A 23,867-nucleotide genomic window follows, 5' to 3' on the forward strand; every position below is an offset into this window, starting at 1 on the left:
TGCAGTGCAACAGTGAAAACGGGCCTTCCTGAAAAACACACGGAGAACATACACATCAACATATTTATCTGAACAAGTAGGCAATTACAGACATGGAAAAATATATAGTAGGGCCTACAAAGCAATTTTTGACACAAGTGGAACCTCATACACCCCTGCACAATTGTTTTACCCCATCATTCCTCTTTTTACTCAAAAATCAAATTTAAAATGTCCTCAATAATTGATATTTCTTTCAATGAATGTGGAAGGGTGAGCGCATAAATGTACATTTTAAAAGGTTTTCAGGGGTGAATATTGTTGTGGTGTTAGTCGCATGGTGGCGATGAAAACAACAGCATACATACTGTTCGGAAAAATACTGAGATAAGGAGGAGGCGCAGACTGTTCTTCTGTCCTCTGCAGTTTGTGATGGAGAAGATTCGGCAGCAGCGGAGCTGTGAGTCCGGACCGCGTTTGATCGGGGTTACTGTTCGGCATTGATTCAGAGAGATCATATCATATCATGGAAATCCAGAACCAACCAATTCCAGCATTTAGAACCTGAAGAACAACCTTTACAGTCTTAACTATACTGCTTTATCTGCTGCTACGAATCTGGTTTCAGTTATTCAGTTTGTTTTAGTAAGTACATTTACAAAACACACTTACTAAAATGCGCTACAAAATGTGTCTGAAATTAGAATTAGATAATGATCGAACAATGTTAACAACGTCATTTTGTCATTAGCGCTAACCTCGCTAATACTGTTTGCTAACACTGTAACGTTAAGTTACGTCGGCCGTCTCCTATAATAACCGTTTATACATGTACATTCTTTGTTTTGGTAATAATATATTAAATTATAGAGTCATTTGGATTAAAGGAGTATTATGTTTTAGTTTAATGTGATGGTATTGGCGTGTTTTAGTTTAATGTGAGTCGTTAATGGTTGTGCTAACATGCTAATTACGTTAGCTGCAGAGATCAGACACGTCATTCGTAGGCTAATACAAAACATTTAAATGCGAAGAAATAAGCAAACGTTACATTTATTCAGGGACACTATTTTAATACCCGATAAGCAAGTGTTTTGGATAGTTTGTTTATAGATGTTTCTCGCCTCTGGGTTAGAGAAGGCACGTTTTAATTATGATTTAATGTAATTGTCATTTTTTTTTGTGTTGTGTAACTTATTATACACAACACACCCATTAACATGCTGTAATGTCAGTGCATATCACAGGAATGGGTTTTATTTATTACAGAATGATACGTGTTGGTAATGTATTCGGCAGGTAAGATTGATAACATTACCTTGCATGGTTTGTTATTTAATGGGACAGACGTAAAAAATAAAACAGTTTAAAACTTGAACAGCATTTACTTGTAAATTAGTAAAGGACACGTTAGAGGATACTTTGCATTATCTGTGTCTAAATACATTGGGAAACAACAACCCCCTAAAGATGTTTTCAACATTTTCTTATTCTTAATGTTTGTGTATTCAGGCTGTGGAATCAACATAAAATTGACTGCATGACCTGGACATGCCTGGAATTCCTACCCACATGCCTCTACACTATTCTTTACATATTGAAGTTTAAGGCTTTTGTAATGTGTAGTCAGATTTGTTCATAGAAAGTGATGCGTGTCTGTCCACTTTGTGCTGATTTGCATGTGTGATGTAATATTACTAATTTTGAGAAATCTGCCAAAATCTGTTGGGTTCATTACATAAGATGGAATGTTTGACTGCTTTCCTGGCTTTGTCTTTTGTTTTTTAGATTGTCAGCACCGCCGTAGTCATCGCCATGGTGCAGAAGTATCAGTCCCCTGTGAGGGTGTACAAACATCCTTTTGAACTGGTCATGGCAGTAAGTGTAAAACACAGTCTTAACACTCAACAGTTAATTTTATTGTTGAAAAACTGTTTTATCTAGTTTTATTGTGGCCACAACAATGATAATTATATATTTTATAGCTACCAAGCTACAGGCAAAACATCAATCTGTTTTCCTTGAATTTAAAGTTTCCCTAAAGCTGGATCACTAGCTGCATTTACATGGACCCTAATAATCTGTTTGTAATCAGACTAGTAGCACAGTCTGAATAAAAAAAAAAGTCACATGTAACCATGTCAATCGTAATGATTTGGCCAAATCCGATTGAAATCTCATTCGGATTGTAAGGGCTGGTTTAAACCTTTTCTAATCCATTCGATAGTTCTTGTAAACACTTGATTGGACTGAAAACGGAAATGGCTTAATGACGTATGACACACGGAACAAGCTGTTGTTGTTGAATACAGTGTAATAAATGTCGTTTCATTCTAAAATTCTCATTCCACTCATCGTCTGTGGAGTGCTGCAGGACAGTGTCTTCCTAGCAGTCCTCTGCTTTGGACTCTCATCCACAGATGCCTTGTTTTGAGTGAGGGAAGGGTGTTTTTACTGCTTGATAAATATAAGCAGCATGGCACAAAGCTTAATTTGCTTGTCGTCTCATAATCAGGACCCGAAGTAGATAAATATTAAGTCTGCTTTTTAAAACAAAGAAAAGAAGCGATGACAGGATGATGGTTAGTATGTGCCAACAGCAGGAAAGTCTATATTCGTGCTTTCCCTTTATGTCAAAATCCGATTATGAAGCTTGTCTCATATAAATGCGTACATCAACCCGATCACTTTATTTAGCGTTCATGTAAAGGGTATGTTCCAATTGAAACAAAAAGTGTCCATATAAATGTAGCTTCTGTCTTGTTTTGGCAGTCTATGCACATGAATGTGAAGTGTGGAAGAAGAAGGTGCTCTGTTTTGCAGAGGTTACTATGCAGTAGGGTTGGGTATCGTTTCGATTTTAATGATTCCGATTCCGCTTATCGAATCCGGTTCTTAATGATTCTTGGTTCCGATTCCAATATTTTTTGGACAGAAAAAAAAAAGAGCAAATAGTTGTAAAAATTCTACCTTTTATTCTTGTCACATTTAGGCTATTACCAGTAAAACTGTGACAATGCATCTTAATTTACAAAAAATATATATCACTTTAAGGAATTATCAATAAAAACAATTACAAAACTATTTAATTTTAACACAAAAAATAGAACACAACAAAATATGTAACAGACATGCAAAGTCAGCAATCTTTTGAAGAAAAATCAGCATGTCTGCTATGGGCAAGTATGCGTGATCTGTCTTGGCTAATTGTATCCCCAGCAGTAGAAAAAACCCTTTCACTGGGTAGAGGAGGCCTGTACACAAAGGTGGGCTAGGTCAGGAAAGGATATGTGTCTCTCCTGTTCCACCACCAGAGTGCAGGGTCTTCAGAGGTCATTAGAGGCAGCATGTCCCTATACATCTCCAGTTCTTTGGAAGTTTTTTCCTGGATGGACAAGGTGCTCTGAATTAGGTTCTCCTTAAGGTCATCATCTTCAGGAAAAAGCTCCTCCAAGGGAGTCATCTTGGTCTTCTTGCACTTTTGAATCTACAATGAACAAAATAATTTTTTTAAAAAACTTTAGCCATTTGCATAGTCTCCTCTTCATCCTGCTGGACTGTCCCCATGTCCCTCTCTCCATCGCCATGCTCTGTCAGCTGAAAGTGTAATAAGCAATTTGAAGAAACAAAGGACTAACATACATAGGACATGATGCAGGAAATTAGTATTTGATAACTTAAGGTCTAAATTAATTTCACACTACATTCATGTTCATAATGAATACCTGCTCTGTTTCCATAGGATTTGCTGCTGCCAGTACTTTGTCCTTTATTCGGTGCCAGACTGTCTCATTCTCCACTTTATGCTTAAACCGAGGATCCAATGCAGTTGCCTCTTCAAGGAAGGCTCTGACATTGACACTCTATGATATGTAGATATATAATTAGAATAACAAAACATAACACAATTCTTGTTATAAGTGATATTCATTTTAATTATTCTTTTACCTGATAACGCTGGGACAGATCAGACCAGACTGTTGTCTTAAGAGTGGACACAAACACTGTATCTCCTTCATGCACAGTGAAATGTTCTCTTAACTTTTGTAGTATGGGCTAGGATCTGGCTGCAGTTTGGACTCTTTTCAGTTGAGACACAGAGTGTGGATGTGTACATAACTCGCATGAGTTGGACAAAGTCCTCTGCTTTTCTTAAGTCCTCATCTGTTACTCTTGCAAGTCTGTTTAGGACAAAATAAGTTCAGAAAATTATGAATTATTCTTCAATCAGCATTCCAAAAGCTGTCATATACCTGTCCCCCTCCATTGTTTTTCTTTAGCCGTAGATCCACAGAGGCTGCCTGAATTGCTGGATACTGCTCAAGGAACCTTTCAAATATGAGGTAAAGAGAGTTCCAGTGAGTTCTGACATCGAGAAGGAGAGAGTGCTGGGGCAGATCTACAACAAAAACAGTTCTTATAACTCTATCTTACTAACACATACACAATACTATCTAATATTAATTAACTAAATTATGATGATGAGTAATGATTCTTACTCAGAATGTGTTGCTTCTCCTGGAGCACAGTTTTGGCCATGGTTGACCTCTTCATCCACACAATCACGTCCCGAACCTTTGCTGTACATTTTGCCACTGAGGTAATTTTGTACACACTTTGGGCCCCAAGATTAAGTGTGTGTGCAAAGCAGCCTATTTTAATGAGGTGAAGCTTTTGTACTGCCAAATTCATGTTGGATGCATTATTCACTGTGATAGCTGCAACTCTGCTCCTTATCCCAAACTCATCTAAAATATCCCCAATTTCTTCTGCTACCACTTCCCCTGTTTGTGCTTTGTACACAGCTTTTGTTTTAAGGACTTTGATTCATCTTTCCCTCAGTGATATAATGTGATGTAACCGTAATGTAATGGTCCTGGCAAATGCTTGTCCAGCAATCACTGGTAACTGCGATTCTGCTGACCTTTTCCAGATCTGATTTAATTTTTTGTTTTTCTATGTTGTACCAGGCTGGTATCAAATGATTGGACAGAGTATCCCTGGAGGACGGGTTGTATTTGTGATTTAGGGCCTTTTTCATCTCCCTGCAGAGAAAATGTACACTTACAATTCTTCACTTACCTAATCATAGTTTACTGTAGAATATAATGTTCTGTTAGCTCTGTTTCTGATGTGCTTTGAGACATGGGAGAATATCAAAGAAGGCTCAAATCCATTGATATTGCTGTGAAAAACTGAGAACCTAATCAAGAAAGTATTTTGCATACCTAAATGAAGGCGTCTCAACCATAGCAAAAGGATGTAACCCCTTCACCACAAATCTTGTCACCGCCCTGTGACATTCATCCACTTCCTCCTTGCTCATCTTCCCCTTCATGGCTAAATTGAATGGAGTCTCTTCAAATAAAGATTGTGTTGATTACATTACACCAGTAGGTGGCAGCAAGTGAGTGTTAAATGTATTTTTTTCATTGAATCATTCATTCAAAAGATTTGTTCAGAAATGGTGAATCATCCATTAAAGGTAGGGTAGGTAGGAATTTTATAAAAAACGTTTTTCCAAATTTGTTTAAACTTTCTATATATATCAATACATAATTAAAATGTAAGTACTCAGTATAAAAATCGAGTGACTCTAGACCGTTTAATCTGCATTAAACACAGCTCATTATTTCCATTCGGGACGAAACAAAGGATTGGCTTAGGCGACTGTCACTCTCTCGCAACCATGGCAACCACCCTTTTGCCACAGGATCTGCCCACTTGCGCGAACCCGTTTGATTTGAGGAATTCAAGAGGCACGGAACCTAGGAATAGCAAAACAATGGCAGAGAAAGAGCAATCAAAATTCACATTACCGGCATATGCAGTTAGCGAAGGCAAACAAGGCAAAAAAAGGAAGACAGTACTAGAAAAGGTAATGGAAAAAAAAGTCTTTGGATAAACAAAGAAATACAACGCGTGTCAATATCCTCGGACCCTAGTTGCACGGCCTCTTGCACGACCTCCTCTGCTTCGCCCTCGACCCCGGACCTGTCCTCGAGCTGACGATGCGGTACTTGTCTCTGGAGTGTAGTCCTCATCAGAGTCAACAATGCTTTCATCATGGAAACTCTTACATGCAGAACACCATATATGTTATGAATCTTACACGAAATTCATTTTCATCACAGTGTAACTGATGGTAATGGAAAAACGTGTATCAATACAACCTGTTTTTAGCTTTGCCTTATAGATATAACTAGCTCGTTAGCGAATCAAAAAAAATATATTTTAAACTTTACCAATATCAATATGCTAGCTTGATAATGAGTACTAAAATACATCTTATTTGTTTATATTCATAATGATAAAGTTAGATTTTTTTATTACATGTGATTCTGACATGATGTCACTACATGCACTGTGCTCCTTCCTCTCCGCTCGTCTCAGGTAAATAATGCGTCTTCCAGCTCAGCGGTCGGAGTCGCGCGTTCATGTGTTTTGGGGGCGTGGCTTTGGAAGGAGCCCAGAAGGGAGGGGGTGGAGTGAATGGAAATAATGAGCTGTCTTTAAAACAGTCGTGAGAGGTCTACAGACACTCGATTTTTATACTTTCTTTTTCAGAGTACTTACATTTTAATTATGTATTGATATATAAATAAAGTTTAAACAAATTTGGAAAAGAAGTTTTTTAGACAATTCCTACCTACCCTACCTTTAACTAAGTATTTATGGAGACTCTGAATAAATACATTTTGAATGAATGATTCAAATGAATATATTTTTTAATAGACTTTAACATGTTATATGTTATTCTGAGTAGTTGCCTGATGTATTTAATCATGATCTCTATTTTAAACAAAACAAATCAACAGTTTTAAACAAAATTGGTTCTCAATTTATCCAGAATTATGCGTCTCTCATTCCAAGACGATTGTCCGCTCATCTGTGTTTTGTACTTGAGTGTGAGAGACTGCTATTGCTGCTAATAGCTGTATGGTGTTGTTGCTGCTGAGAGATTGCACCGAATCAAATGCGGTGCATTACTTCAAATTAACCCCGTGTTGAAGCAAATGTTTCATCATATTGGAGGTGCTTCCTCCCTTGCACGAAATTTCTTTGTTGCATATGATGCAATTTGCTGTATTGTCTTCTTTTTTTGAAAAGCTTAACCAAACTTTCGAACGTTTGCTGCGCTCCGCCATGGTAAATGTAACGTACAGCGCACGTGCGGCAGCCAGGTCCCGGCAGATCAATACAAAAGCGCTCATTGCCATTCACCGCACGAGCATCACTGAAAAAGTCAGGAATCGATAAGCGGAATTGAAATGCGCACGTCTTATCGAATCCCCGGTTTTTGGCATTTTGGAACCGGTTCTAAAATGGAATCGGTTCTCGATACCCAACCCTACTATGCAGTGCAATCACATTTTCAGAAAATTCGTGCTGTGCGAACTGAACCGGACTGGAGAACTAGATGTCTGTCATGTCATACAGTGCCAAGGGGTATATTTGTGGTTTTACTTTCGGTAACTTACAGCGAGGGAGCATCTTTTCATTTAACAATTTATTGAATTTCTATTAAACCATGTAGCATTTTCTACAGCACATATTGGACCAAATGTATACAAACATATTATGGCTGTGTTATACAGATATTAATCAATATGAAAGAGACCCACCCAACCATCCCAGTTTGTCCCTTTAAAACCAGATCTTCCCAAGAATGATTTTCCATTGAAGTGCTTGTCCAACTAAGGACAACTAAGGAGCATATACAACATAGCACAACGTTACAAAATAAGTGATTACCAGTACAGTAAAGGAAAGAGTGGAAGAAATAAGAGGGGAATAAAATAATAATAATAATAATAATCAAAATAAGAGGACGCCGCCATCTTTGATATTACTTTGGTCACTGTCACTATAGTTACTGGTATGAGAATATGGACTTGACAATAAATGTAAATGACTCTCATTGCACGTTCATACACAGAGTATTTGAGAAACTGCTGAAACAAACAGAAACACTGCAACTCCTAAATGAACAAAATTTGTAATCTGATAAGTTTTTTTCAGGAATATTATTCAGCAAGTGCTGAGTATTTGTCTCCGTCCTTCCTATGTCCTACTTGAGTAGCTAAGGCAGTATTCTCTTTATAAATTCTAGCTTTTCTGCATTTGGGGGAGATAGTCTATTGCTGAACAAAACATATGCTGCTGTACTGATTAGTCGCTCATCATCAACACTCGATTGCTAAACATCAAGCACTAGAAATACAATATAAATTGAATAAAGTAATACAATTTACAAAACAATGCATAATCTTTACTAATGTGATTTTGTTAAGAGCAATGACAGACTGTTTGATTAACATGAATGGCAAGGAGGGCAGCAGCTTCATTAGCCTGCTTTCACTTTAACACCAAATGCACTGTTTATTTGCTGACTACGCTCAGGACCCGTCTATCAGACAGAGCACGCACATATCGAGTGAGCACTGTTTCGCTGCTTATTGTGCGTGAGCGGTTTCAAATCACTTATTGTTAAATCGTAAGTCTTAAAACGCATTGTTTCTTGAGGCCGTGTAATAACACTGGTGATGGCGACTGTGGCGCTAAAATCTGACGTCATCAATTTGCGATCGGTTGGTGAGATCGGCCTATTTTAGTGACTCCCGTTCAAGTCATAGAATGTGATTATCGGCCGATACCGCTCTGCGAACCGAGCGATCGAAACATCCCTAGCTGCAGATAAACACAACTGTATTTGGTGACATCTGTGTTTTATTTTTTTATGTTTATATATTTCTGAAATTAGTCTTGCACTTACTTCCCCTGAATCCTGTTCTTCTGCTCTCCGGAATGGAAGCTCTCTATTGTACAGGCATGAACTTAGGTTTTCTTCAGTTTATTCATTTTGATTTTGGTGTGAAAATGTTAATTATGCCACCTAAGCTGCTTAATTTTAACAAAATTTTAAGGCTGCATTCCATGTGTCCTCAGAGTTTTTGTTTTTAAAGCCTAGATGAGACCAGTGATTCAATTAATGAAACAAACAAACTAACATCCCTAAAAATATGGGTTTATATTTCACATCTTTCATCTGAAGACCATGAGATGACACAGATGCAGCTGTGTGCTTTCTGGCCATGCCTATGACTGTAGTCTAAAATAGCATTAGGTGCTTGATGGGTTTGTGAAAGAGATGATCTTGCTCATGGAAAATTCTGTGGTGGGCTCTGATAAGCTCCAAAGAAATAGCCGATGAACTAAGACACAATCCCTCGTAGAGCTGCACTAAAATATCGCAATCTCGATTCCAACACCCATGTGATCAATACGTCATAGATGACTAAAATGACAATGATTAACTTGAGTAACTTGACGCTTCAAATAAAGATTGTATCAATTAGTTACAACATTACATCAGTAGGTGGCGACAAGTGATTGTTAAAATGTTTATTAAATCCTTCATTTAAGAGATTTGTTTAAAAATGCTGATTCATCCAGTAATGAAACAAGTGAAGTCTTTATGAGAGTCATTAAATTGTTCATTCAAACTGATATTTAAAAAATTCATTCAGATTAATTAAATACATTTTAATTGGACTGCTGCATTTAAGATTTATCAGGACCTCTGGTAAATTACATGTTATTTTGTTTAGTTGTCTATTCAGAGACAAAAAGATTGTGATTATTAGTATATCTAAAATCGTGCTGCTCTATTTCCCAGGTTTTGTTTAAGTCAAGTCAAGTCAAGTCAAGGCATCTTCATTTATATAGCGCTTTTAACAATGTAGATTGTTTCAAAGCAGCTTTACAGAGATAAGCGTATCATTTAAGGTAACAGATTGTATAATTTAAGGTAACAGATTGTTTTGGCTTTATAGCGGTTCTTTAATAAAGTTGTTTTCCAGCTAAAGTTAGTTTTGATTGATTCGCTTCCGTCGCAACGATCATTTGTTATTAAATTAGGGACCGCTAAGGCGACACCATTCTCTCTACACAGACTTTAAACGCGAACCTGTGATAAACGCTGATGGCGTTCACATGCGCATTAAGAGTTGGTTCTATAGTTATGTGCGTTTGAATATATGTGCGCAGGTTTGTAATTCCGTACAAACCAAGCCTAAACAAAGTACTGGTCTTTCCTTATAAATTTTGATACAGAATTTTATTTTGCCACTTTGGGGTAGGTACGCGAAACGAATTTTCCCGACAACTTTTTATCTAGAGTGGTAAAGGGATCCTCCATAGGGAGAGACTAGTTGGCACTTCAGCACTGCGTTGTCATCGGGTCCAGGCGAAGGTCCTTCGTCAGATCTGGATACGGCCTGGATCCGGCAGGCTGCGGGAAAACCTTGGGATAAACAAAGACACTAAAATTAGCGTAGATGCCATTCTTCTTATGATGCAACGAGTACATCAGGTTTTATGGAAAGTGTTCCCGGTTCCGGCTGACCTAATCTATGCAGCCTAACATTGAATTATAGAAGTCTATAATGTATTATGTGAATGCTAGGTCAAAGAGATGTGTCTTTAATCTAGCTTTGAACTGACAGAGTGTGTCTGCTTCCCGGACAATGGTAGGAAGACTGTTCCAAAGTTTTGGTGCTAAATAGGAAAAGGATCTACCGCCAGCAGACGATTTTGATATTCTAGGTATTATCAACTGGCCGGAATTTTGAGATCGCAATAGACGTGAAGGACTATAATGCGCTAAGAGCTCGCTCAAGTACTGCGGAGCTAAACCATTTAGTGCTTTGTAAGTAATCAGCAATATTTTAAAATGTATGCGATGTTTAATAGGGAGCCAGTGCAGTGTTGACAGAACCGGGCTAATATGGTCATACTTCCTGGTTCTGGTAAGAACTCGAGCTGCTGCGTTTTGAAGTAGCTGTAGTTTGTTTATTAAGCGTGCAGGGCAACCACCCAGTAGAGCATTACAATAATCTAGCCTTGATGTCATGAATGCATGAACTAATTGTTCCGCATTTGTCAATGAGAGCATATGGCGTAATTTAGATATATTTTTAAGATGGAAAAATGCGGTTTTACAGATACTAGACACGTGATTTTCAAATGAAAGATTGGTATCAAAGAGCACACCCAGGTTCCTAACCGACGACGAAGACTTAACAGAGCAGCCATCAAGACAGTATTCTAGGTTATTACGTGAGGAAGTTTTTTGTCCAATAATTAGAATCTCTGTTTTTTCAGAATTTAGAAGTAGGAAATTACTAGTCATCCAATTTTTTATATCAGCTATGCATTCCGTTCATTTTGTGAATTGGTAAGTTTCGTTAGGTTTTGAAGAAATATACAGCTGAGTATCGTCAGCATAACAGTGGAAGCTAATTCCATGTTTCCTAATGATATCTCCTAAGGGTAGCATGTACAGAGTGAACAGCAACGGTCCTAGTATTGAGCCTTGTGGTACACCATACTGAACTTGTGATCGATAAGACATCTCTTCATTTACTGCTACAAACTGATAACGTATGATTTAAACCATGTATGATTTAAACCATGCTAATGCAATTCCACTAATGCCAACATAATGTTCGAGTCTATTTAAAAGAATGTTGTGGTCAATGGTGCCAAATGCAGCTCTAAGATCAAGTAACACTAATAGAGAGATACAACTACGATCGGATGATAAGAGAAAATCATTTGTGACTCTAACGAGAGCTGTCTCGGTACTATGGTACGGTCTAAATCAGGACTGAAAATCCTTGCAGATATCATTTCTTTCAAGAAAGGAACACAACTGTTTAAGAATGGGCCATAATGCAATTAATCGCGATTAATCGCATCCAAAATAAAAGTTTGTGTTTACATAATATATGTGTGTGTACTGTGTATAATTATTTTGTATATATAAATACACACACATGCATGTATATATTTAAGAAATATTTGCATACATAAACTATATAAATATATATACAGTATATATTATATATAAATATAATTTTTTTTATATATAAATAACACATTTTTCTTAAATATATACATGCATGTGTGTGTATTTATATATACAAATTTAATTATACACAATACACACATATATTATTAAAAACAAACTTTTATTTTGGATGCGATTAATCGCGATAAATCTTTTGACAGCCCTAAAATATATATATATATATATATATATATATATATATATATATATATATATATATATATGTATATATGTGTATGTGAAATGACTTCAGTACCACTCTGAAATACAATTTATACTTTGGTGGATTGATGGAATGAATTATTCAGAATGATATCTACCGATACCAATAGTTTGTTTTTTTCTTAAGGAAAAAAGTCTTTCTCAAATAATGCTGCAAACTATACAGAGAACCCTCTCATTTGGTACACTATAATATTGTTTGCAATTAACAACAAGAGGTATTATATACAAGTCGGGTATTGTATACAACTCAGTTGCACATATAAGGTGGTTTTCATAAGCACTTGTTTTCATGGCAAATTTATTCAAACATGCATATATAATAAACAGTAAATAAGCTCCTCTCTAGTGTTTTTTTATAGCTAACTAACAAACTGAACATCGGATAAATTTCCTGAGGTAAATGCAACATTAAGGGACATTGTTTACAAGCTGTTTTATTGACATCTTTCCGTGGTTGAAACACTGATTGAGTGATTATATCAATAATAAGAATAATTTGTTTTAATAATTCAATAATAATTATAATTTAAAGCGCTTTACATATGGAAGGGGGAAATCTCCTCAACCACCACCAATGTGCAGCATCCACCTGGATGATGCTACGACAGCCATATTGTGCCAGATCGCCCACCACACACACCAGCTTATTGGTGGAGAGAGGACAGAGTAATGAAGCCAATCAGTATATATATATATATATATATATATATATATATATATATATATATATATATATATATATATATATATATATATATATATATATATATATATATGGGGATGATTAGGAGGCCATGATGGACAAAGGCCAATTGGCAAATTTGACCAGGATGCAGGGGATAAACCCCTACTCTTTTTTTGAAGGACATCCTGGGATTTTTTAATGACCACAGAGAGTCAGGACCTCGGTTTAACGTCTCATCTAAAGGATGATGCTTTTTGACAGTATAGTGTCCAAATCACCACACTGGGGTCTCAGCTCGAGGTTCAGGCTTTTTTTTGTTCATTAATGAAGTCATCAGCAACTAGTTGATGTCGATTCGGCTTTCATCACATAAATGTAGAACAAATCTGAAGTTGTTCAACCCCTATGTTCTACCATTGGTTCGTGGCGATTACAAATTAGGTAGATGTGCATGGAAGCTCCGCCTTCTATCACATGGAAATGTTTTTCCAGTTAATTTCTCCTGTTCAGTATGTTGAGGTCAGACGTGACTCGCGAATGAAAGCTTGAACACACTGTAGAGCTGCTGTAAGCCCATCTAAATCGGTCCAATGGCGGTTTCTGATAGAACGGGTGAAGGTCTCTGCGCGTTACTGTCTTTCCGTGTGGCAAAGTAATTTAATTCCATTTAAGCTTTTATCTGACTCCATTTTATAAAGACCTCGAATTTAGGTTAGATTGCCAATTGGTTATTGGTCAATTATATAATAGTTTAGCAATACATTTGATTGTTCTATTTAACTCTTTACTTTATATTTTACTCGTTCATTAGGAAGCTATGTCGCTCAGAGTCTCATGCTGGGCGTTTACGCGGATCTCACAAACACAAACTCGCCAGTCTGATAGATAACCAGAGGTTATGGCTAAAGCAGTTCAACAATGCTGCATACACGCTTGCTATTGTTAAAAAGTACCCATGCAGCCCCCTACAGTTGCCTATATAACAACTTAGTTAAAGCCCGAACAATAACCAGAGGTTATGAATAGTACATTAAAGGAACATGGCAACTTTTTGGGACTTTAGCTTATTCACCGTATCCCCCAGAGTTAGATAAGTCCATACATACCCTTTTCATCTCCGTGCGTGCCGTAACTCTGTCTGACACACCCACCGCTAGCCTAGCTTAGCACAAAGACTGGAGGTAAACGGCTCCAGCTAGCATACTGCTCCCAATAAGTGACAAAATAACGGCAACATTTTCCTATTTACATGTTGTGATTTGTATAGTCACAGCGTGTACAAATAACAAGGTCACATGAGACACAGCCATCTTCTAACCGTATACATACTGGGAACTATATTCTCAGAAGGCGAAGCACTGCTACTTGGGCAAAGCATTGCTGACAAAGACCGTTTACGTCCAGTCTTTGTGCTAAGCTAGGCAAGTGGTGGGTGCGTCAAACAGAGATACGGCACGCACGGAGATGAAAAGGGTATATATGGACTTATCTAACTCTGGGGGGGGATACGGTGAATAAGCTAAAGTCCCAAAAAGTCGGCGTGTTCCTTTAAGATAATTCTGCTTTAAAGCTTGCCATTACCTTAATAGTATTTTTATCTATCCCCCTATTTGCGACTGTATAACAACTTTGTTAAAATCACGCAGTTAGTCAGGAATCTAGAATCCCACCAGATGTGCCTCACGCTCCATCTAAACTGGGATCTAGTATGTACTTAACCCTGGATGCAGATTTGCGGAAACATAAGACTTCACTTAATCTACTTGAGAAAATAATTCAGAGTAATTCAGAATAAAATCAAATGTAACAATTTATTTTGTCAGGTAAATGTATCATAATCAGTTCAAAGATAATCAATACAATAACATCAAATGCTCAGAGATAATGAGTAAAAGATGTACCTGACTCAAGAAATACATGAGTCTTTCAGACACTCAGCATAATGGGCCGATCTCATTACAAATCGCCCTGTGCCTCTTGTTGCATTTCTTTATATAGACAGAAACTTCTTTTACATGGACATTTGCTAACAATGGGAATTTGCATTTCCACATTTGTATGTGAAGTTTTAGCTCAAAATTCCCCACAGATATATATTTTACAGCATGTTAAAATTGCCGCTGTTGGCAGGTGAGCAAAAACCTATTGTTTTTGTGTGTCCCTTTAACCTGTTAAGCTGCAACTCCACTTTTGAAAAATCCCCAGAAATTACATACCCAAACTGAAACAGATACAGTTCATGAACCCTTGGTACTAAAAGCACAAGTATGATCTCATTTGAAAGCTGACACCCGGCAGTTTACTGTAAATGTAGAATTAATTATTGTCATAATGAAAAAAATTGTTATAAATAGCTTCAAAGTTTTGTAAAGTTATTAGAAATTAATTTTTATGAAACATCTTCATGAAAATAAAATTGAAGTTGGCACTGTATCAATCTAGAAATGCACTGCAGCTAAAGCCACATGTCTGACCATGTTATATTTAAAATCTGAAGATAAGTCTAAAACTCTGTATTTAGTTAAATGTTTTTCAAGATCATGTCATATGACTTTATTTTGATTAGACTCTAAAATGCTACTGATGTTTAGTCATCATCTAAGCATCCATTCAGTATATTGTCTCTATTGTTTTGTGGTGCAAACGAGCCCCATTCAGAGTCAGTCTCTCCTGCACACACACATTCACACCTCTCCAGCCTGGTTATGGCTCTAAATAGGCATTTCTTTTGTCTGCATTATAATTACTAACGACTGGCTATTCATAGGCTATTCATAGGGTTTCAATCCCTAATTTCTTTTATCAAAGTTCTCACTTCACATTTGAAACTGTATCAAATGCCCTTCTTGAATAAAGAAACATTTCAGTAAGCATTCCTATTTAGAAAAAAATCATAAAAGAATAACTGCTAGGTGGCAGGTGCACCTAGGGCTAGCTAGCATGTTAGCTTAGCACACCATCAATACACAACAATTTATGAGATTAAAACCATGTTTGTGCTCCAAACTTACTTTATAATGCAAGTCGAGTGTTTTAAATAATCTTCTGTGATCTAATTTGGCTTCAGATAAAAAAAAATCAGACAGAAAATATACTATTTTATAGCGTTTGGTTAGGCGTTTTGGTTCCTTTTCACACCACACTGATCGCTCTGGTCCGGATCAGTTTATGAGTTGATAAAACGAACCAAAATGCAGTCACGTGACAACATCCACATCACTCGGAACGCATTTCCATAACTGCACTTCGTTTGGTCAGAATTAACGTGCAGGAAAGTTCCAACAGAACTCCCGTAAGTAAACAAAAAATCTGTGGAAAATCCGGCAGACAACACGCCGCTGTTTACTATGGAGAGATGACTGCGTGGGCTGATTGTATCCTTGGTCATATTTTATTATATAGTTTGTCTACACCACTTTAGACAAAAAAATAATATTTGAGAATGAACCGAGGATGCGGCTCAAAAATAATGTTAATAATAATTTCTATCAGGCAAGAGCTCTGCAAACTGTCAACAAACATTTCTCCTCATCCTATAACGTTAATGCACAGCGCAGCTGACTACGGCAACTGGCTTAGTCCAAAAATGCGCAGTTCTTTGGCAGTTGGTTCTGTTCGAGGTCGGATCACGTTCTCACCACAAACGAACCGCTCCAGAGTTCGTTTCAAAGCGTACCGAGACCACCTCTTCCAGGAGGTCTCGGTACGCTTGTTTGGTCCGCTTTTGGTGCGCACCCAAGTGCGATTGCCGCATTCACACCTGCCCAAACGAAGCGCACCAACGGGGAAAACGAACTCTAGTGCGATTCAACCGAACTAAATGAGGCAGGTGTGAAAGCACCCTTAGCTTTGTATGTATCAGGGACTACCTATAATGTCACATGATTATGGCTCTTCTTCATGTTCCATATATGGACTATTATTGTGCATAGGGCGCCCTCAGGCTGCTGGTAAGGATTGAAAACAGTACATCAGAGTATCTAGCGCTCATAATGATTACATCGACGCATTTGGGTATAAATTCAATAAATATTATTCCTGTCTATAGAAATCTGATGTAAACCTATGAGAATCTATCAATATTTCTCCAAATCTGCACATTTTTGAGCTAAAAGCCCTGAGGGACGTTGTTTTGTCAAGCGCTGTCATGACGACAACACAGGAGTTTTTTTCTGAATGGGAGCGGTTGACGGTCATAATTCATATTAAAGGTATCGACTCATTTTTTCATTTCATAACTCCTGACACAAATTAAGGTATAACTGTCACTAAGTTTCTCAGAATACAATAGTGGTCAAATACTGAAACTTGAGTCTTATATCTTTTTAATGATGTATAGTTTGTCAAGGTATAACATTAAATCTGATCTGAACTGTGCGCCGGCGCACTGGCAAAGGTTAACAGGTTAAATGCAAATGAACTGGTGCCTCTGGCCCACTTTCAAGAAGAGGGTGGAGCTTCAAGGGCTCACGCTGTCAGGACAATCTCATCTCATGGAATGAAAATATCAGAACAGAAACTCTCAGTAGCGGTGTTCAGTTCGAACCGGAGTCGAACAATGATGCCTAAAGAGCCAGTGAATATATGCTGGAGATAGAACAGGTGTAGTTTAGTTTAATTACAGTTATAACTTATTTGTTATACAAACACAACAGTTGGTACAGATCCATCCTCGAGTAACAACTTTTTAGCAAAGGCTCCTTTGTACTGATACTCGTTCACAAAGCAGTCTGGTGTAAAATGATTTGCATAAACATAAACGCATTTAGGTAGATTGGGGGGCACATTCCCTTCAAAAACAAAAGTAATCCACCGCATCTTCAGCAGCTGAGATGTCAGGAGTAAATGATGAATGCTATGTTCATTCTCACATCCAACAACAAAACACCTCAATCACTTAGGAGACATTCTTGTCTACAGCTGCTCCGGCATCAAAACAATGGCGGACTGTGTACAGCTCACTCAGGGCGGGTCTATGTTAAAACGGCAGTGTCAGTCAACAGTCGTGGGAGGGGCTTTTGCAAAAGGACGCCACATTGCCCAGAATCTGAAAACGGCTTATTCTGAGACACTGCTAATGATTTATGGGGATTTAAAAAATAGCCCTGGGTGGATTATCATTATACGGTGGTTGTGTACACATACTGCCAACACACATTTATGTTCAAACACCATGTAAAAGTGAATTTTGCATAATAGGTGCCCTTTATGTGTTGCTTATTTTGTGTAACGCACTTTGAGAATCTGCTTTTAAAGGCGCTTTATAAAATAAAGATTATTATTATTAATTGAATTGAAACTCATTTTTGTTTTGTAACAAAACCCAATTTGCTCTGTGTCAATCTTCTCACCTGTGTGAATTTAGATCACAACTGTATTTTGAGCATGGCTTTTAATTGGAATCCCTGCATCTTGTGGATCATGGTGTCCAGATACAGGCCCCTATCCTGTGTTTCTCATCATCCCACAATCCCAAGCATTACCTCCCTAAGCCTTCCTCACCCACCCATATGAGACTGCACTAATCTTCAGAGAGACTACACCATTGGCTCCAAAATTAATACCCTTAGTACAGCATGTGCACCAGGAAAAACCTGATCTGTGCCATTTTTTTTTTGTCAAATCCCCCAGTGCAGACAGAGCCCCACTAGCAGCAATGGCAATAGCAGCACAATTAAAGATTGTTTCCAAACCAAAGGAAGGTAGAGGACATACGACGCTAGAGGACATACAATAAATTGTGAACCTCTGCAATCAAGTCAATAAAATAATGTTTGGCTTATTTGGTTTTCTGTATAGTTGTAAAAGATTATTATTTTTTTTATCGCATTTGATACTGCTAGCAACACATAAAGAATACATTGAACCTTTAATGTTAATGTTTTGTTATTATGTATGTATAGTATGTGTAGTTCTTATGCATATTAGAAAGGGCTGTCGGTCAACTATTTTTTTAAACTGTGATCAATTGTAAAATTGTTCAATGAACAAATTAATTTCAGACATTTTAATGAAAAAAATTAAATAAACAGCCTGCCTGTGTAATAGTTAGTTTCATGGGCTATTATGCATTTATTTATGAATAATATTGAAACTAAATTCATCCCATATTAGTTCATCCCATTTCATTGTTTAATGAATATTTCAATGAATTCTTTCATAAATTCTTTCACAGTACCCATTTCAAATACATGCATTTTGACACTTTTTTTTTTTTAAATGCTGTTTGCTTTTAAGAAGGAATGGAATGGCCAAATGGTGTCAGATTTCGTCCGTTTTTTTTTTTTTCTGTTGTGGAATGGTTTGTGTGAGATTGTCCTCAGATTGAGCCAGAGATGTCCAGCATGTGTTGAAGCCCATATAAGGCTGAAACAATGGTCATTATTGTTAAAGGAGAACTCCGGTCAATTTTAACATTGAGCTCATTTTTTTGTCAATTTGGAGTGCTGTCAATACAGAGAACAACGACAAAAATCGGTGTTGCCTACACCGTGTTACCCTCTTTTTAAAATTTGCACCCTGTTGACTTCAATGGGGCAATATTTAAACCTGCTTTTAGCCTCTTAACATCCTTGATGTGTCATTACAAGTGCACAGGTCATGTGAGTGATTCCTTCAGAGTGAACACGAGTGAATCTGACTGCAGTAGATGTGAAAGAAATGGATAAAAATGTTATTTAAGCCAGCGCAAATACCTGTATTTACATCCTGTTTTCGGTCGAAGGCCATAGTAATCGATTGTCGAGTTCACGCGCATAGGTTTAGTTACCTATGATCACGCGCGTGAACTCTGCAATCGACTACTTTGGACTTCAACCGAAAACAGGATGTAAATACAGGTATTTGCGCTGGCTTAAATAACATCATTTTTATCCATTTCTTTCACATCTACTGCAGTCAGATTCACTCGTGTTCACTCTGAAGGAATCACTCACATGACCTGTGCACTTGTAATGACACATCAAGGATGTTAAGAGGCTAAAAGCAGGTTTAAATATTGCCCCATTGAAGTCAACAGGGTGCAAATTTTAAAAAGAGGATAACACGGTGTAGGCAACACCGATTTTTGTCGTTGTTCTCTGTACTGACAGCACTCCAAATTTACAAAAAAATGAGCTCAATGTTAAAATTGACCGGAGTTCTCCTTTAACCTGATATAAACAGCCCTATTTTTTACAGTGAGAATGCTGTCTGATGTGTACAGTCCATTCAGATTTCTCTTCCTGAATCCTCTCTCTGTCTCAGCAAAAACATAAACTTGTTTTTGTGGATGCCTATATGTCGAATTGTGGATGTTGATTAAGTTAAAGCTACAATATGTAATTTGTTTCACCGCTATGGGTTGCTAACCTCTTACAATAAAAAAGGCGTAGGTTGATGACGCATAAGCGGAATTATGGAACTTGTTGTCATGCTGATGGATCTAATAATTTTTATGGATGAGTGAATACATTGATGTTTTTAACATGACTGTGGTATGAAGCATGGCACGATTGCTAATGAGTGACAGATATCAGCGCCACACGCAAGTCCCTATAAAGGAATTCCTATAAAGGAATTTTCCTATAGAGCGATTTCTATAAAGGAATGAGGACATTTCATTCTTCTGAACTACCCGTAAGTGCAGAATTACTACTCACACAGGTCAGTTTATTTGACGAATTAAACTTGAGATAATGCAGTGCTGTTTCACTTGGTCTACACTATCACACTAAACTGCATTTGAGTGTGTTGAAAGTTATAATGTTTTTCTGTGTGTTAGTTTAAGCTGTTAGCTGTATGAGACTAGCAGTAAGCTAGATCAACATTAGAATAACATGCTGATCATATTCTAACATTTAATCATGTTGAGCTATTTAACATTGATTAGTTTTATGTACATTTGCTCACCTGTCTAATAAAGTACATGCAAGAGCAGCATCTGTCAAGTCGAAGTTAGTTTCGGCAACTCGAAAACGCCACGCCAATATTGATCCTCGTTTTAGTTCTCCTTTTGTCCCAAAGTCTGCTTGCCATGGTCCATAATGTTTGAATGAAGCAACAACAGCGTGAGTGTGCCGCTAGACGTAACGCAGTTGTCCACATCTGTCGCCATGGTTACTTTGGAAGTACGAGCAGAAACCAGGGGTAACGTGGATATTACGTCATTGACAGGCGACAATGACCAGGGACGAACCATTATTTAAAATAGGAATTTCTCTGAAATTAAAAATGCAATGATGCAATGATTGATGCATCCATGGCCAGGATATAATTATAAAATATGACATGATTTTAAAAGTGACCTATAACATCGACTATGCTAATAAAATTATTAAGCCTATTTGGAGAGAGAGATGTTTATAATGTGACAACATGTCAGTCATTGTGTGATCACGAAAATATGACTCGGCCTAGACTACTTGTTCTGAGCAGGTGTTGTCAGTGAACAGGCTGTAAACTGTTGGCTAAGTTACAGACACTCTTGAAGAACTGATGCTAATTATCTGGGACACATTCTCTAACAGCAGTCAAGTTGTCACTGTTTGTGTCAAACAAGTTGTGAATTTGTTGTAACATTAAAACAGGAGATCATGACTTACTCTGTGCTCAAAGTGATGCTTGGAGCTCGGAGTGGTTTCCTCTGTGAACGAAACTTTCGGAAGACTGTAGCAGAATCACGTGAACAATTCCAGGATATGCTTTTTTTTTTCATTGGTTGTTGCGTTAAATCTTACCCAGTAGGGCTGAACGATTTTGGAAAATAATCTAATTGCGATTAGTTTTACCAATATTGCGATTGCGATTTAATATGCGATTATTTTTTTAAGATCTTTATCTTTTCTATTATTTCAACAAAAACAAGCAATACATCATTTTAAAATAGGATGGGAATCTTTAGGCACCTCATGAGCCAATCAAAAAATTTTTCTTATTAATTAATCTTATTAATAAAACTTAAAATATTTATAATTATAAGTACTTTTAAAAAGAAATACACATTAAAAACTAAATAATACAACTATATGTTAAGAATTTTAACTAATATAGCTTCAAAACATAAAAGCAAATAAAATAAAAACATTAAAAACATTACAAACAATAAACAAAGAGTGCTTTCAGTATTTAAGGGTATGCTGTCTGAACGTTTTCATCTCTTTTGAAATATAAGATGTGGTTTGTCCTGTCTGTTAAAATAACTGACTGCGTTTACATTAATTTCGCGTCATAAAAGCATTTTGAGATGCAAGTACATTTAACCACGTAGATGGAGTCGCTCACAGCCGCATGCTCAAGCGCTCTTCGCAAAGCGCGCGTGAGTATTTGAAACTGAAAGCAGCTTCTGTCGGTGATTTTCATATTTTTAATATATAAGCCAACTGCATTCCAAAAGACATGATGCCTTCGTAGAGCATTTGTAAGGAAAATACCGGCGGGCCAGACTGAGTAACATCAAGCAAAGCACGCGTGACGCGTAAGTTATTATAGCGCATTTTGTGCAATACAGCCTGCGAATGTCCTTGTACCGGTAATTCGCTTCAACTTCTCCGAACTTTATGAAAGATTATTTTTCGGAAGGTTCGAGTGGTGCGTGTGTGCGTGTGTGTGAGACAGAGGAAGCAAGCAGAATACGGTTGTTTATAAAGCACACGCAGCGTCATATCTGTGTTTAAAACTAAGCTCAGACTCTATTCTGAAATTATCTGAATAGATACAAAATCGTTGGAGAGAATCTATAACACAATATCACATAAATTAAACACAAACTGTTCTTTCCTGTAGCCTATGCCAGGTCTATATGCGTAGCGTGCCAAGTCGATGCTTCCCGTAGTGCAGACTGCTTTACTCTCGCGTGTCACGTGACGTGACCAAAGTTTAATCGCAGCTTTTGCGGATAGAAAATCGCGTTTCATCATATCGCGATATTATCGCAAATGCAATTAATCGTTCAGCCCTATTACCCAGATACAATAGTGCTATTTTCTGATTGGCTATTGTGTAGCCCCTTTCTTTTTTTTGATAGGCTGATAAGTGGCAGAGTCGACTAAGAATTCCAGGGGAGACGTGCTTTGATTCCTGCCGATAGTGATAGATTCCTGATTCCATAGTGAGAGTGGTGCGGCCAGAGAAATTTTGGGCGCTGTGGCATATTAAATATGTTATAAATAGTTTTTCCGCGTGAGAAATACAATGTGTGGTGGGAGTGCATTACAAAAGACCGAAATGAGTGACTGTCACGCTCAATGCGTGACACTTGAGAGCCCTGAAGATATTTTGAAGAATGTAGGTAACCAGACAGTTGATGGACCCCATTGACTTGCATAGTAAGAAAAAAAAATACTATGGAAGTCAATGTACAACATCAACTGTTACTGAAAATATTCTTCAAAATATCTTCTTTTGTGTTCAGCAGAAGAAATTCATTCATACAGGTTTGAAACAAATATGAACTATTCCTTTAATGTTACATTTTAAAATGTAAATATTATTTTAAAAAGGTATCTGGAGCGGAAAACAAAATAATTTCACCTTACCTCAGATTTTGCATGCGTTCGTTGTCTCTGTGGCACTTGCGGCTATAGATATATATGATTATATGCTTATGCCTGCAGTTTTAACACACAAATGTTTGTTTTATTATTCATACCACAACTATAAATGTCTTTATAGAAATTTTATATTAAAATAAAAAAAGGAAAAGTAAAAAAAGAGAATTGTCTCTTCATTTTAAATGAATAGCATTATATTTGTGTCTGGAAACTTGAAAAATGTGTTTTATTGGTGTCTAAGAAAAGTAAAAATATTATGTATTTATCCGACCGAACTACAAACTTTCCACTGTCTATGAAAAAGGGATGCGCTCGACAAGCTCGCACGTCTGTGTCGCTGCGCGATCAATCCACTGCGCGTTTTTCGCTTATCAGCTCACGCAGCACCGTTATATAGGTGTTACTATATTTTGTTCAATATTTCACTTATTAGATACATTTACTTCATAGGCAATCTTCTCTTTTATCCCCATTATACTCTTTGTTGTCAGTGTTTCTTTGTCTGGACACAAACACTACACACTCTGCGTGGTAT

At 37.2% G+C, this 23,867-nt stretch overlaps 1 protein-coding gene across 3 annotated transcripts in view; it reads left to right on the plus strand.

Annotated features, from left to right (window-relative positions):
- Nucleotides 1-286: 286 nt before the first annotated feature.
- LOC307165543 (SEC14-like protein 1) overlaps nt 287-23,867 on the plus strand; it is a 291,727-nt gene continuing 268,146 nt past the window's right edge. For 2 of the 3 annotated variants that reach the window (XM_079883249.1, XM_079883250.1), the window contains exons 1-2: nt 311-624; nt 1,768-1,857. In XM_079883249.1, coding sequence (XP_079739375.1) covers nt 1,795-1,857 — 63 coding nt within the window. In that variant the 5' untranslated portion in view covers nt 311-624; nt 1,768-1,794. Of the gene's footprint in view, nt 625-1,767; nt 1,858-23,867 lie in introns of all 3 variants that reach the window. The other variant, XM_079883248.1, reaches the window with a different exon arrangement.

Source organism: Squalius cephalus (assembly GCF_949319135.1).
Source record: "Squalius cephalus genome assembly, chromosome: 10".
In the NCBI taxonomy this organism is placed as follows: domain Eukaryota; kingdom Metazoa; phylum Chordata; class Actinopteri; order Cypriniformes; family Leuciscidae; genus Squalius; species Squalius cephalus.